The sequence below is a fragment of the Salvelinus sp. IW2-2015 genome, linkage group LG2, assembly GCF_002910315.2.
Source record: "Salvelinus sp. IW2-2015 linkage group LG2, ASM291031v2, whole genome shotgun sequence".
NCBI classification, from domain to species: domain Eukaryota; kingdom Metazoa; phylum Chordata; class Actinopteri; order Salmoniformes; family Salmonidae; genus Salvelinus; species Salvelinus sp. IW2-2015.
This window is the reverse complement of record NC_036839.1, coordinates 16798632-16813060: the sequence shown is the minus strand read 5'-3', so window position 1 is coordinate 16813060 and position 14429 is coordinate 16798632. Positions and strand designations below refer to the sequence as shown.

General features: G+C 39.2%; 1 protein-coding gene across 1 annotated transcript; it reads right to left on the bottom strand.

The window, feature by feature from the left end:
• Positions 1-5734: 5734 nt before the first annotated feature.
• On the bottom strand, positions 5735-7439 carry sox21b (SRY-box transcription factor 21b). The gene is made up of 2 exons (XM_024004611.2): positions 7169-7439; positions 5735-6963 (listed from the first exon to the last, which is right to left on the bottom strand). The coding sequence occupies exon 2, from the start codon at positions 6939-6941 to the stop codon at positions 6210-6212; it is 732 nt and encodes a 243-aa protein (XP_023860379.1). The 5' UTR covers positions 6942-6963; positions 7169-7439; the 3' UTR covers positions 5735-6209.
• Positions 7440-14429: the final 6990 nt, after the last annotated feature.

Below are 14429 nucleotides of genomic sequence, written 5' to 3'. Positions count from 1 at the left end.
GACCGCAGAGTGAAGGAAAAGCAGCCAACAAGTGCTCTGTATATGTGGGAACTCCTTCAAGACTGTTGGAAAAGCATTCCTCATGAAGCTGGTTGAGAGAATGCCAAGAGTGTGCAAAGCTGTCATCAGGGCAGCTTTGCCTTGATTTTTTAACACTTTTTGGTTGCTACATGATTCCATGTGTTATTTCATATTTTTTATGTCATCAATATTATTCTACAATGTAGAAAATATTTAAAATAAAGAAAAACCCTTGAATGAGTAGGTGTGTCCAAACATTTGACTGGTACTGTATATACTGTATTCTAGTCATGGCTCATCATATATAATAGTAGTTTAATAAAAATAGTGTTTAACATGATTTTTGAATGACTACCTCATCTCTGTACCCCACACATACACACTTACATATGTAAGGTCCATTAGTTGAGAAGTGAATTTCAAAACACAAAGACCAGGGAGGTTTTCCAATGCCTCGCAAAGAAGGGCACCTATTGGAAGATGAGTAAAAAAAAGCAGACATTGAATATCCCTTTGAGAATTAATTATATGTTGGATGGTGTATCAATACACCCAGTCAATAAAAAGATGCAGGCGTCCTTCCTAACTCAGTTGCCAGAGAGGAAGGGAAAACCTCAGGGATTTCACAATAAGACCAATGGTGACTTTAAAACAGTTACAGAGATTAATGGCTGTGATAGGAGAAAACTGAGGCTGGATCAACAAGATTCTAGTTAGTCCACAATACTAACCTAAATGACAAAGTCAAAAGAAGGAAGCCTGTACAGAAGAAAAATATTCCAAAACATGCACCATGTTTGCAACAAGACACTAAAGTAAAACTGCAAAGAATGTGGCATAGAAATGAACTGTATGTCCTGAATACAAAGCGTTATGTTTGGGGCAAATCCATCACAACACATCACTGAGTACCACACTTCATATTTTCAAGCATGGTGGTGGCTGCATCATGTTATGGAAATGTTTGTCATCGGGCAAAGACTAGGGAGTTTTTTTTAGGATCAAAAGAAATGGAATTGAGCTAAGCACAGGGAAAATCCTAGAAGAAAACCTGGTTCAGTCTGCTTTCCAACAGACACTGGGAGACAAATTCACCGTTCAGCAGGACAATAACCTAAAACACAAGGCCAAATATACATGAGTTGCTTAGCAAGACGACACTGAATTTTCCCGATGGGCCTAGTTACTGTTTTGACTTAAATCGGCTTGAAAATCTATGGCAAGTCTTGAAATTGGCTGTCTAGCAATGATCAACAACCAACTTGAAGAATTTTAAAAAGAATAATGTGCAAATATTGTACAATCCAATTGTGCAAAGCTCTTAGAGACTTAGGCAGAAAGACTCACATGTATTGACTCAGGGGGTTGAATACTTATGTAAATTATATATTTCTGCATTTCATTCTCATTAAATTTGCTCAAATTTGGGGTATTGTGTATATATGTGTGATAGAATAAAAAAACATTTAATACATTTTGAATTCAGGCTGTAACACAACAAAATGTGGAATAAGTCAAGGGGTCTGAATACTTCCTGAAGGCACTGTTGCTCCATGCTGTCTATACACACCATTCACATACATATATATTTATTTATGTTCCGGACTCCGATATTGCTAGTTCCAATATGTCTTCATTTCTTGTTCTTTCTTTTTGGTGGGGAGGGGTGGGTGGGAATTGTGTGTGTATTGTTATTGTATTGCCAGATTTTGCTACACTGTTGGACCTAGAAACATACGCATTTCACTATATCTGCAATAACATATGCAAAACTGTGTACATGACCAATACACTTTTATTTTATTTGAGCAGGGGTTGCAAAGTTCAGGGAACTTTCAATACATTCCCTGGTTTTCCAGAAATCCTGGGTGAGGGATTTCGGATGTCCTGCTACCCGGAATCCTACAACTGGGATTTCGGGAATTCAGGAAAACCAGGGAATTTTATTCTAAGTTTCCAGAATTTTGCAACCCTATGCCTGAGCATGGGCAAATAGAAATCATCATTATTTTGTTTAATGATTTTAAATTTGAGAGTCATTATATATATTATGTATATATATAACCTCCACTTTCTCGTTCTGAACTTCTAACGCTAGTGGGATGGGTGTGGCTTCGACACAATGATCACAAGAGCAGCTGCTCAACGATTTGACAGCTCCGACGTAGTTCCACTTCTGGTTAGTGCTTGATCTGATTGAAGGCCCTAGTTCCATTTTAATTTCCCTTATCTACACGCAAGTGACCATCCGCCAATTACAGCGAGACAGAAAGCTCGTATTGCCACAAGGCTGCTTGACCACTGTTCACTTAGAGCACGGGTGTCAGTCTCATTCCATGGAGGGCCGAGTGTATGCTAGTTTTCATTATTTCCTTTTAATGTTGTGTCCAATTAAGACCTAGACACCCAGATGAGGGGAGTTCCTAACTAATCAGTGACCTTATTGATCAGTCAAGTCAAGTACAAGGAAGGTGTGAAAACCCCTAGATTCTCGGGCCTCCATGGAATGAGTTTGACACTTGTCTTAGTTAGAGCCAAAGATTCTGTATTTCAAATTTTTATCAGAATCATGCGGTTTATTTACAGAGGGGTATTAAAATATTTAGTTTCAGACCTGAATAGAATTATACTGGTAGATGTAAGTCTGGACGAAAAGTGTAACAGCATAATCAACTGCAGACAAGCCGTTTCCTTCCATGCTGATCTGTTGGCTATATTCACCTCAGCAGGGTCAAAGTACAACCCTTCATTCCCCACGGGATGAATTTGACAGACAGGGATGACCATCTCAAACACTGCCCTCAGTTCACATGCCTACATTATGCCATTTCAAAAAAATATGGTCAAAGCTTGATTTATGCTGTACACCCTACAATATGTTTTGGACTGTCACATAACAGACATACCACCGCAGCCATTCTGGATTCTACAAGTGTGAGCCTGCATGACAGATGGTGTTTTTGCGGCCATGGTTTTGGATATGAGACTGAGTTTGGTTATGCTGAAGTAATCAGAGACATTAAATACAATTTTGAGCTGTGATTGAGGGATTTGATGAAGATCCTCAGTCAGTCTTGTGCATTTAGTTTTAAGAATTGTTTTCTAAATGAAATTATATTTAAATCCAATCTTGTTTATGAGCATGATTGTTTAAAGGATTTTAGGCCTTTTCAATACTGGCACTCACATTCAGGGAGTTCAGTCCTGGAAGTCTGTAATTCTATGACTGGCCTATCTTGGAATCAACTCTGGAAAAACATTTTCTGGGAAAAAAAAGTTTCCCCCTAGTTATTTGCATAGTTGCATCTCCACCTTTCCCATTGAGTCCATTTTCTTCCAAAGGAGAAAAAGCATATCTATTCAAAAGGCATTTAGTCCATTTCTTTCTTGGCCGGGTAACCTATTCATCAATTGTTCTGCCTTGTAGATTGCATTCTAATGCTAATCTGGCGTGTTAAATATATATTTTGCTCCCCTTTCACCGTTTTGTCATTCAGTTTATCCAGTTTTGGCCACCCATTTTATTTATTTATGCTCCTGCTTCTATTCATGTGCTCATGTATTTTGTATTGTGTTGTTTCACTGTCATGCAGTGTCAACTCACTCCATTCAAAGTGGGCTACTTGAAGGGCTTGGAGGGACAAAGCGTGTACACATTGCAGTGCTATTCACTCCGGCCAGCTGGATCGGCTGAAAAAAAACCTTGTGAAAAGAAATCCTCCACAATGGACACAGAGAAGTGCACAATGCTAACAGTTTTCCAAATACCACTGATTGCTTTCATCACAATGAGGGAAAGCAGCCGCTTTTTGCTGAGCTCCACTTCAACAAACAACACTCTCACAAAAACCTCCCAACCCACGTTTTGTTCCCAGACAAAACCTCCTCGACCGTCTAAACGCTCCCAGTGAAGAAAAAGTTCTTTCAGGGTTTCTTCCCCCTTTCCTTAAGTAAAATATAATAAAAGGGCAAAGAAAGAGAGGGAAATGGTCACTGAGCTGGTAATGCGCGCTCTTTTATCAACCTGGCGACCTTCTCAGGCGTTTTGGTCAGCAAACTGTTGGCTGCCCTTTCAAAATATCTTCTTTCAAACCAAAAACGATAAAGTGCTAGCTTACCTTTCAAGAAAACAGTCAAAAGACATATCCTTTCTGTTTTCGAAATAAAATCACACAATAGCCTATACTCTCGTCTATTCATGTTTAGGCCTATTATCTAATAAGGCCAAGCAGCAAGTTATAAAATATTGGTGTCAGAATGGGGACCAAAGATACAAATAAAAGTCCCCCGTGAAGCATTCAAATGTGCAGAAATAATGTTGAGAGGATAAATGTTTGATATTTTTCTATTTTATACTGCATGAAAGAAGCTCAATTGTGCGTTATTTCCAGGGCAAAGTAGGAAGTTCCGTGGAGAGAAGTGATCGGAGTATTACAATAGAGAATCCAGAGTGGTGAAAGGGTTTAATTAACCGTGTCGGAGATAATTATCCCTGGACAGTCTAAATTAGTTTTGCATAATCGCTCTGATCCATATGAATTAACTTCTTAATGTTATCTATGAGGGGTAGTTTGCTTGAATAACATGCCCAATGTATTACATGTCATAATGAGCATAAATTCAGATATCCCCGACACACACACGCGCACACACAGCAGATGTGATAAACTGTGCCATAGCTAAGAATATTGAAGTATTTTCATTGAATAAGAAAAATACAATGCCATTAGTTGTGTTTTGTAATTGGACGCTGGCACTTAGATCTAATTCAGGCCCTGTTTTATACCTCAAAGAGATGCCTGTTCTACAGGCCCGAAGAGCTCACTTTCTTTTACTGGGAATAGAGGGCTTAAAAGAAACCCACTCAGTTGTATCTTCCTTCCTATTCACGATTAAAATTGTGATAAATCAGGTTTTGGCTCTTGATTACAATGGGTTGATTTAGATTTCCGAGTAATGCTATTCACAACACGAACAAAAGCGGCCTTTGGAGGATACCTTACACTCCACCTGGACTGACCACATCAGGGCAATTCAGATAAAAATCTTGTTAGCAATTCAACAAGAACTACAGCGATTCTTTCTGTTTGTCCGCATACGCTTTATTATAATCCTTTGTTCAACAAATGAAAAGAATAGCATTTAAGAGTTTAAAGTACATGTAAGTGGTGTTAAATAAAACACAAAACAGACAACTTCATTAAGAGTTAGAAAAAACGAATGATGCTCCTTATGCACGTAAATGCACAGGTCTCAAGAAACAAAAATGATCAGTGATCATTTTGTGTCTTGCCAATGTTGACAGAAAGGCGAACGATTGTAGTCGAATTAAAAAAACTTTTGGGCTCGTCATTCTTTAAAATAAATTACATAATATAAGCACTTCCTATTTACTGTGCAAATGTTACAGGACAAGGTATGTCCTCTGTTCAATCGACAGGGTCACCATAATCATTCCACTAAACAATAAATAGTACAGACATCTATAAAACAGTGTTCAAAAACTCAAAATATGCACTGGATTTCTAATCAAACAACCCAGTCAGTTCCAGGCTCTATCTCAAGCACTAGCCTAATGGCAAATGAACTATTAGCATCATTTATCTGTACACATTTACAGGCTTATGTCATTCTGATTAAAACAAGAAAGCCAGACGGACAAACAAGTATCATTCCTTCTTGACCAACAATATAAATCATAATAGCCAGTGATTAGACTCTTTAAACAATATTGAATTATCAGGTACAATATATGAAGAAAATGATGGCCAGTTCATGTTTACCTATATCTGATTTGTTGTGGGATGCAGTAAACTAGGCCTACTTGATAACAACAAGTCAAGCAGGTGCATTTGCAACAGATATAAATCAAATATGGTACCTTTCAAATGAGTATTCACATTGACACGGGCAAATAGATCTCCTACCCTTTCCTCCCCAGTTCAGTATTTCTGCCATCCTTTTGTTCTGTCCCTCTGGGATTTGCCCGGAGATGTATGAATATTAGTTTAGAGAGTTCGCTATATAAGAATTACCTTAGATAAAGGCATTAATCAATATACATACACATGTGATATCTGAGACAACGAGCACTTCATCACATGTACAAGTTTGTGCATGCATAATAAACTCTTGCATGAATATTTTTTTCTTCACATTTAAACGTCTCCTAAATCCAATATAGGCTATCATAATGCCGCTGCATATGCAGGGTAGTCAAGTTGAGGTTTGCCCATGCCAGGCAGCAGGATGTAGGCTAGCGGCGGCTGAAGACCCGCAGAGGGCCAGCCCGTACAGTTACAGGGGATCATGTAGCCTGGGTTGCCCGGGGCTGGATGAGAGTGAGTGTGAGTGTGTGTTCCACCAACACTACCAGTTCCAGAGAAAGCCGTGCCACCAGGGTACCCCAGAGATGGGTAAGGAAACGATGGAGAGGAAAGCTCTGACATCTTCGACCCGAGGTCAAAAAATGAATAGGGGTTCGTGGTCATGGACGGGTTGAAGAAGACTCTCGCTGCTGCAGCCGCCGCTGCCGCTGCCGCCTTGTCTGGGTTCCCTAATAGGGACTCGTGAAGTGCTCCATGAGATAGACCGCTAACTTTAAGCGCGTCGTGCTCTCCAAGATTGTAGGGCACTGGGAAGGCAAACTTGTCTTTTTTCATCAGAGTCTTTGGCTTCCGCCTAGGTCTGTATTTATAGTCAGGGTGTTCCTTCATGTGCATGGCTCTCAGTCGTTTAGCTTCGTCAATGAATGGCCTTTTCTCTGACTCGGTGAGAAGTTTCCACTCCGCTCCCAATCTTTTGCTGATCTCGGAGTTGTGCATTTTTGGGTTCTCCTGAGCCATTTTTCTTCTCTGCGCTCTGGACCAAACCATGAAGGCATTCATCGGGCGTTTTACGTGATCCATTGGTTTAGACATGTTGGTACAAAATACTTTTGGTCTGAAAAGGTAAATATCACAGACAATATGTCAAGTCTCTTTCTAATATTTAATGGCAGTAAAGTCTCAGTTTGCCTAACAAAGCCTAACAAAGTTACATAGGCCTACATATATAATAAAACTAAGTAATCCAATTAAATATAGTTCGCAGAAATACATTATTGTGTGAGATAAAATGCTTCAAAAAGTATATTTCCTTTACTTACGTAAAATATCAGTGCTTCATCACACCGTAGTAAGATATCCGTTTTGAAAAGAGCAATGCGCAGCGTTCTGATGAGAAACTCTATAAAAGTTAGGTTTTCTGATGCATGTTGATATCCGACGAGGACAATATAGCATCGAAGACAGAAGGCAATATATCTAGAGCTGCAGTTCTTATCTTGTTTTGCTGCTATCGCCAGAGACTGTTAACCGCCACTCAGCACTTGAATCCAGCGTTTACGCAAATGGTTGATAACTCCGGGCTGCCCCATGTGAAATAAGGTTTTCAGAGGCAGGTAGTGAAAGTGCCACAGGAGCATGCGCAGTACGTCTAACACACACTGAGCGCTCTTTTAATCCCACCCTGAGCGCGAGGAGGACCAGGGACTCGGAGGAAAATGCATCACCATATATTTGGCTGTATGATATCCTATATGCCCTTTATAGTTAAGTTAATCGCACAGGTCTTTAAAGCATATTATCATAAGGATAATTCATCCATATTATCATAAGGATCATTTATCACGATATATTATTATATTATAATACATTTGTAATTATTAGTAGTAATGCAAACTTTTTGGGGGGTAAGTATTCATTTTAGTATAGTTAGACATATTCAGGTACATATACATGGCTTGCAACCAAAAGTGAACTGTTCCTGAGAAGTGTTGTCTAGGCCTAGTTTTAGTAATTCACCAAGCCCGTTGAAAATTCAGCCCAAGATATACAGTAAGTTTCAGATGACTAAGAGCATGAGGTTTCCATAAATTAAATAAAAGGTTTGTTTTAAAACAATTGATTGCATAAGACGCTCAATGACAGGGGAAAGAGCGGTGATGATGGAAACGTGAATAGGCTCTACTCTCTTGCTTCTCTCTCTCCCTCTTCCCCGACTGCACACTATTTTATTTCTAAATAACTTTTGTCTTTACTTGTTATTTGATCTAAATAACCTACTGTTATAGTCTAATATGCACTGGCTCTTACAACTACAGTAGCCTATATTGTCATTTCATCTCTTCCTGAATGGTAGGCTACTGCCTGTCCCATGCTCCATGGGTGGCATACACATTACAGAAACGTTACACGTCTAGACGCAAGATAACGTGGTAAAGAATGTCTTCTTTAATTTTCTGATATTGTGCAAAAGCATTTTGTCATAAATATGCCTAAATACAGTGGAGGGTAGAGTGTCTCTAAACGTGCTTGGTGAAATTAATTATTTTTCCTGAATTCTCCCTTTCACTTTCACTTCAAAAGACTTTCCCAAGGGCGGCGAATCGACAACCGAAATTAGGTTGTCGAATATTCAACTAAGCAATTACAGTTATCTGAAAGACTCGTTGAGTAAATTGTATGTTTAAGTGGTTTGTTCCCGTACCTTCTCTGTTGTGCATAATTATTAAAATGAAAGTGAAAATAAGGCTGCATCAAACAATTTACAATGCCGATTTATAGTCAGTGCGTTTTATTTGATATAGTGTATGAATGCCAAATTGAATTAAATATAAAGTCGTCTTTCAAGAATGATTTGCACTTGTAGGCTGAGACGAAATTTCTGACACCTCAGCTGGTAATCAACTGAACAGTGGCAATATTAAGTCTTATTCCTCCTGTAATTTCTATATTATTATTTGTATTATTATTATTAGTAGTAGTATCATTAGCATTATTATTATTGTTGCATATAAATTGTGTCCTATATAAAGTCTTATCATCAATTTCAATTAATTCTCATGAAAACTCTCATGTCCAGCACATCCCATCAGCCATTACAGTGTTGAAATCAACAGTAATACAAGCAGAGGGGTTGATGCGATACGTTGAGATAATGTGCTATAAATCATGCATGATAACAATTAAGGAAGAAAAAAAGTTGTGATTGAATGACATTGGATGAACTCAATAGGATGCGCTATTTAGAAGGGAAATAGAGCTCCATTGACTGCTGTCGTTTTCTCTCAGTTGGTGTGATATACGTTTTCAAATTTAATAAGCCTAAACGAGCGAGAATAATGTTGTATCATTGTGTCCGGGAAATAGTGCCCTCGGCACTGAAAGACCGCTCATTGTCTCAACCTGGAGGAAACCTGATGATCAGGTGGAGATGATGCGCGTCAAGAGGACCGTCCGCTGATTGACAAGTGCGCGATGACGCTTCTGAGAGAGACAAGCTGCTGCCTTGACTGAAAGTATTCGCGTCTCTCAACACTGTGGTGTGCTCCTATTGTGGGGCTGTCATTGCCTTAGATAACATTCTAGCAGTGAACCGCGCGAATCATTCTGAAGAGCATCTCATTTTATGACACAAACACGCAAATAGCTATGAATTATATGAATAAGTTAAGGGAAAAGTTATCATCTGTAGATAGTAAGTGTGTAAGCGTACAGTCCATTGAGCACACAAAGTTATGTTTTCATCCTCTCATAATCATGAACCTTATAAACGTTACTCCCCCACTATTGCAATTTGTTGGGGGGGAAATAAAACACACATTTAATTCTGAACTCAGCAGTATTTAATACTGTGTATAATTACTGAATCATAATAGCCTGTTGCTGAAGCATGACCAGGAGATTATGGTGTGCACCCAGAGATTGACTTAACTGAAAATGCCCATAGTTCTTATAAACGATAAGGGCTTGCTGAATAAACCTTCAATTCAATTAGTATTTCCACACCTGAACCTCACCCCTATTTGATTTAGCAGATTGTCAATGATTCATTTATTTCCTTTTCTATTTAAATGACACAGTAACACTATTTCCCAGCTTGGCAAACATGTGTAATTAAGATCTAATAAATTGATGTAAATTAGTGTTTTTTTAAGCTTTTTCTGTTGTGTTTCCCTCTCCCGGGGCCTGGGTTAGAATGGGAATAACAGTTAAATAATTCAAGATGAGCTAGTGAGAGTGGGAGAATTACCTGTGATAAAGCCTGGGTCCATCCTCTGAAACGAAGGGAGCAGAGCACTCCCACCTCACAGCACACTGTCTGGTGATAAGGCTGAAAAGAAAAATTGCATGCAAATGGAAGGCAGACAGCACAACAAGCACACGGGGACATTTTTTATGGAGAGATCGCGCACAGTTCACTCCAAAGCTCTAGCCATCATACAGTCTGAAATGGGTAAGAGGTGAGAGAATTTCCAGATAGGAGCACAAGTTGGTTGTTTTACTTGCAGCAAAATCCCTATAGCTTTCCATGTAATATGCAGCGTGCTGTATTACATAGTTGACAAGGACATTACCCTATGATCTTGCAGTTGACATATAGAACCCCATCTACAAAGACACTTAGAGGATGTGGAGTTTATCTCTTCATTTTCCTTTCACTGATAATTACACTACCAGGGCATAGCTGCACCCTGTTGTTTACTGTCATTCTCCAAAGCAGAGAGGGAAGAGATCCAAATCATTACCACAGAGGAAATTGTTAGAGAGCAGATGACTTGTCCTCCTGGTATCAGACATCTTTTCTTTTACACAGTAAACTGATCTGGGGTAAACAACAGCCAGCTACTGTCAACCCCTTCAAACCACAGGACTCGACCATATTTACTCCAACATGAAAGTGCGGTCATTATCATGGTTAGGGTTGGAGATGTGGAGAGGGAGGGGTCCAGATCATGTTGCTGATGTGGTGGTCCTTTTCTTTCAGCTTGGATGATCACAGCACTGCCTTCTTCCTTTCACCCTACTGTATCATCTCCTCCCTGACAACAAGGAAGAGAGTAAGGCAATCTATATGTAGATCTATACCAATTAGATCAATAGGAAGGTAGTCAGGTGGTCATGTTCTGGTATTCATGTTGTTTTATGTGTTTTTCTTTAAAACATTTCAAACCATCCTTATTTTTCCTGTTTCTAAAGCTGCTTGTCAATGTACAGTAAAGCATGAGCACATCATTTTATTTTAATTTTAATTAAACAGTTTTGTTTTGCATCGTTGAGATGGTATTGAGATATATTGTGGATAAGGTTGAAATGAAACAGGCTCAATATTCTCTTCTCTATAATTGTACGAGAGATGAGCCAGCTTACCTCACATAGCCCATTTTGTGTATCTGCATTGAGCAATACTGTGTTTTGAGAATTAGGGTACAATGACAAAAAGCTATTAGAAATTAGGACAGAATTCTTTACATTTCAAAAGAAAAAAACGCCAGAGCAGTGAAAGCTGTTTAGTTTCAATGTAATCTAATTAAACATAGAGGATAAAATGTTCTCTGCATGATCTCCTGAGCCAGACGCTATTGAAACTCAATTTGTCATCCATTAAATACTGTTTGCTTCAGAATCTTATCTAAATACCTAGTCAGCTTTTGAGATAGAGATAATGGCTTAAACAGTTCAGTCGTGTGTAAAATCCAATTGATTACTATTTAAAGATGTATGCATTTAGATTAGAAGTAATTTTGTCTCATGTGTTCTGTGTTAATACAATGCCTAGTAAATGTTCTCAAGTGTCAGGGTACGTAATGTCAGGTTTGGCAAATCAACAATAAGGTCTCCAGCATTACTTGTAATGAGCCATATTGAGCTTGGAATAAATACATAATTAATGTGAGCAAAGTTAATATTTTGTTGTGGATATATATTTTTTTAAATGTGACCTATTTTGCATGATGTGTTCTTAAAACATTCACTACGTGCCAAATGACTTCTCCAGTTCTGTAATTATTCTAATCATACAGTCTTTATTGCTCCTCAGGGCAGACTTTAGTGTCTTTGTTCTACTGTGAATTACTGTGGTAAAGAACCAACACATTTACCCCACCAAAACCGAAATATTATGCATATCAAGACGATTTAATGAATAAAAATGATCTTCTCAAAAAGCGGAGCATTAACCAAAGCAACAGTAAAGAAAGTAAACCAAGTAAAGGGGCCTCTACCTTGAAGAATGCTGCATTCTACCGTATTGTAGACACTGTTTGTCTAGCAGTGATACAGCAGTGGTACTGGATGTAATAGCAACTCACCTGCTTCACTCAGCTAGAAGCTGAATTGATGTGGGGTTGTTGGGGGCTGGGGATGGGGGGGAGGGGGGGTGCTTGTCAATTCAAATCTTTTTGGACCTGAGAATTGGCAGATACAACATATAATGGCAAAAGTTTGAAAGCACATTATGGAACAAGAAGAGCTGTAGAGGAGGGAGGACAAGGAAATCACAAGGTTGATAAGAACACCAAGTCGTGCCAGTGCATTACATATAATCTTCCATTGAGGGATACCGCCACACCTCGAGGCAAAACTAAATAACAGCGGCGGCTAAATAGACCTCCTGAATCATTATAGAGCGACCTTCAGAGCCTTTTGTCAAAAAGTCAGATTTCCTCAACGCAGATATCCCGGCAACCTCCCACAGGGCACACGTTAGCTTAAAAAAACAAACATTTTCTCTCTTGCTGAGTCCTATGGTTTAAATCCCAAAGAAGACACTTGTATCCCTGCAGGCATCAAGATGACTTTTGCCATGATACACTATTTCCCACCATTTAGCGGGTGCATTATCGCTGCCCCCTTTTCCTCATTATTCCCTCCTTATCAAGCCCGGCATCGCTACACAGCCCAAATAGAGAGTTGTAATTACCCACCCTGCCACCTGATAGCACCCCCTCCATCAGCTTTATCACCAGGTCCTGCTAACTCATCACAGGCACACAAGGAAGAAAGCAGCTGCGCCATAGATAGATAGCTCATCTCTCAGATACATTTATAGTTCCAGTTGGGATCAGAGGGAAACTGATTCACCCAGGCAATTTTTCATCCACCCTCTCCCTTAGCCCCCACAAAGGCTCTTCTTTCTCAGTCCTCTTTTAGTCTCTCTCCCCTTTTCTGTGGAGGCAGAATTGAGGCCGTTTGGCACACAAAAAGTGATCCTATCTCCTTGAACCTGTAGCAGCGCACTGACATGCTATTTGGTCCTTCATATTGTGCCATCGTCCTTCTGCGAAAGAGAGTGAATGCCTTGTTCATCTGTGACATTGTACACAAGCTCAAAGGCAAGCAGAGACAACGTTGGCACTTCTATGTAAAGGTTGAAAGTACATCTATCTTGTTCAACCTTTGACTTGTATTAATACTTTTACTGATGTTACTGTGGGCCTGAAAATAGAGCCTTGAAGGGATGTGAATACCTGTGTCACAATAGCGCCACAGTTAAAGCCTTTAGATGTGTGGATGTGACTCAGGGTATTGGAAGCAATGGTGACCCTTACATAAATGTTATACAACTGTACATGCATGGATCACAAGTTTAGGCCTACAAATTCATTATTAAAATGTACTCAAAATACCCAGCGCACATTTCAAGAGCTATTTTACAACATGTATAATGATAACTTTACATCTAATGGTTTTGCAAATGGATTATGTCCTGCCAGTGTCACTTGGCAAACGCTGAATGCAATTTGAATGAAAGGAAGAACAAAAACAGCTCCTATGTGTGGTCACCTCCACTGCGTGTAAAACAATAACATCACAGAACTAGAGCAAGGTCATCTCTTTTCTGTCATCCATATGTCTATCAAGATGCATCAGATTGTCCTACATAAAGAAAAGTTGCATTTATATGACACACACAAACCATAGATTTTCCAGGCAAGAATTGTAGAGGTATTTCTGCTCTTCTCAACCAGTTCTAACAATGAAGGAGACTTTGTATGTTCGGCCATCAGTATGTCAAGGGAGCACCCATAGTAGCTGTAGCAAATGAAGGAATTGTGAGAATGCATTGGAACCTTGACTATGGTTCCCATGGCCTGGATCTTTCCAACAGAGCCAGTCTAACACTGCTTGAAAAGGGAAATCAATCTTATTTGAGGAGATTAAGTGACCAGGATAATAACCATGTCATTGAAAAAAAAAAACCTCTCTTTTCAATAGACTAAAATAAGAGTGTTCCTGCAGATGGCTCATTGTTGCAGCTGAATGTCACATGTCTCAAGGTAAACCTATTATAGCCATGGTGTCTGACATGCCAAAGTGACAAAACAAGTTGCCATTCCTGAGACTGGGATATGTTTTCAAAAGGTTTTGGGTTATAACATGGAGGTCAACACAGTTTTTTTTAAAAATTTTATCAACCGCACAGCATCTAGTTGCTGCGTTATGAATATATTTCTGATGCATATGGACTGTAGGTATTTGTTTGTGATCACACTGTCATTCAAGCTGCCATGCTCTGCTTAAATACACACACAAGCTCACACACACACACACTGTGAGCATATGTGTGTGTTTAAGCAGAGCATG

What these genes read in the sequence shown, in the direction of transcription:
- sox21b (XM_024004611.2), bottom strand. Translation starts at nt 6,941, where the DNA reads ATGTCTAAACCAATGGATCACGTAAAACGCCCGATGAATGCCTTCATG.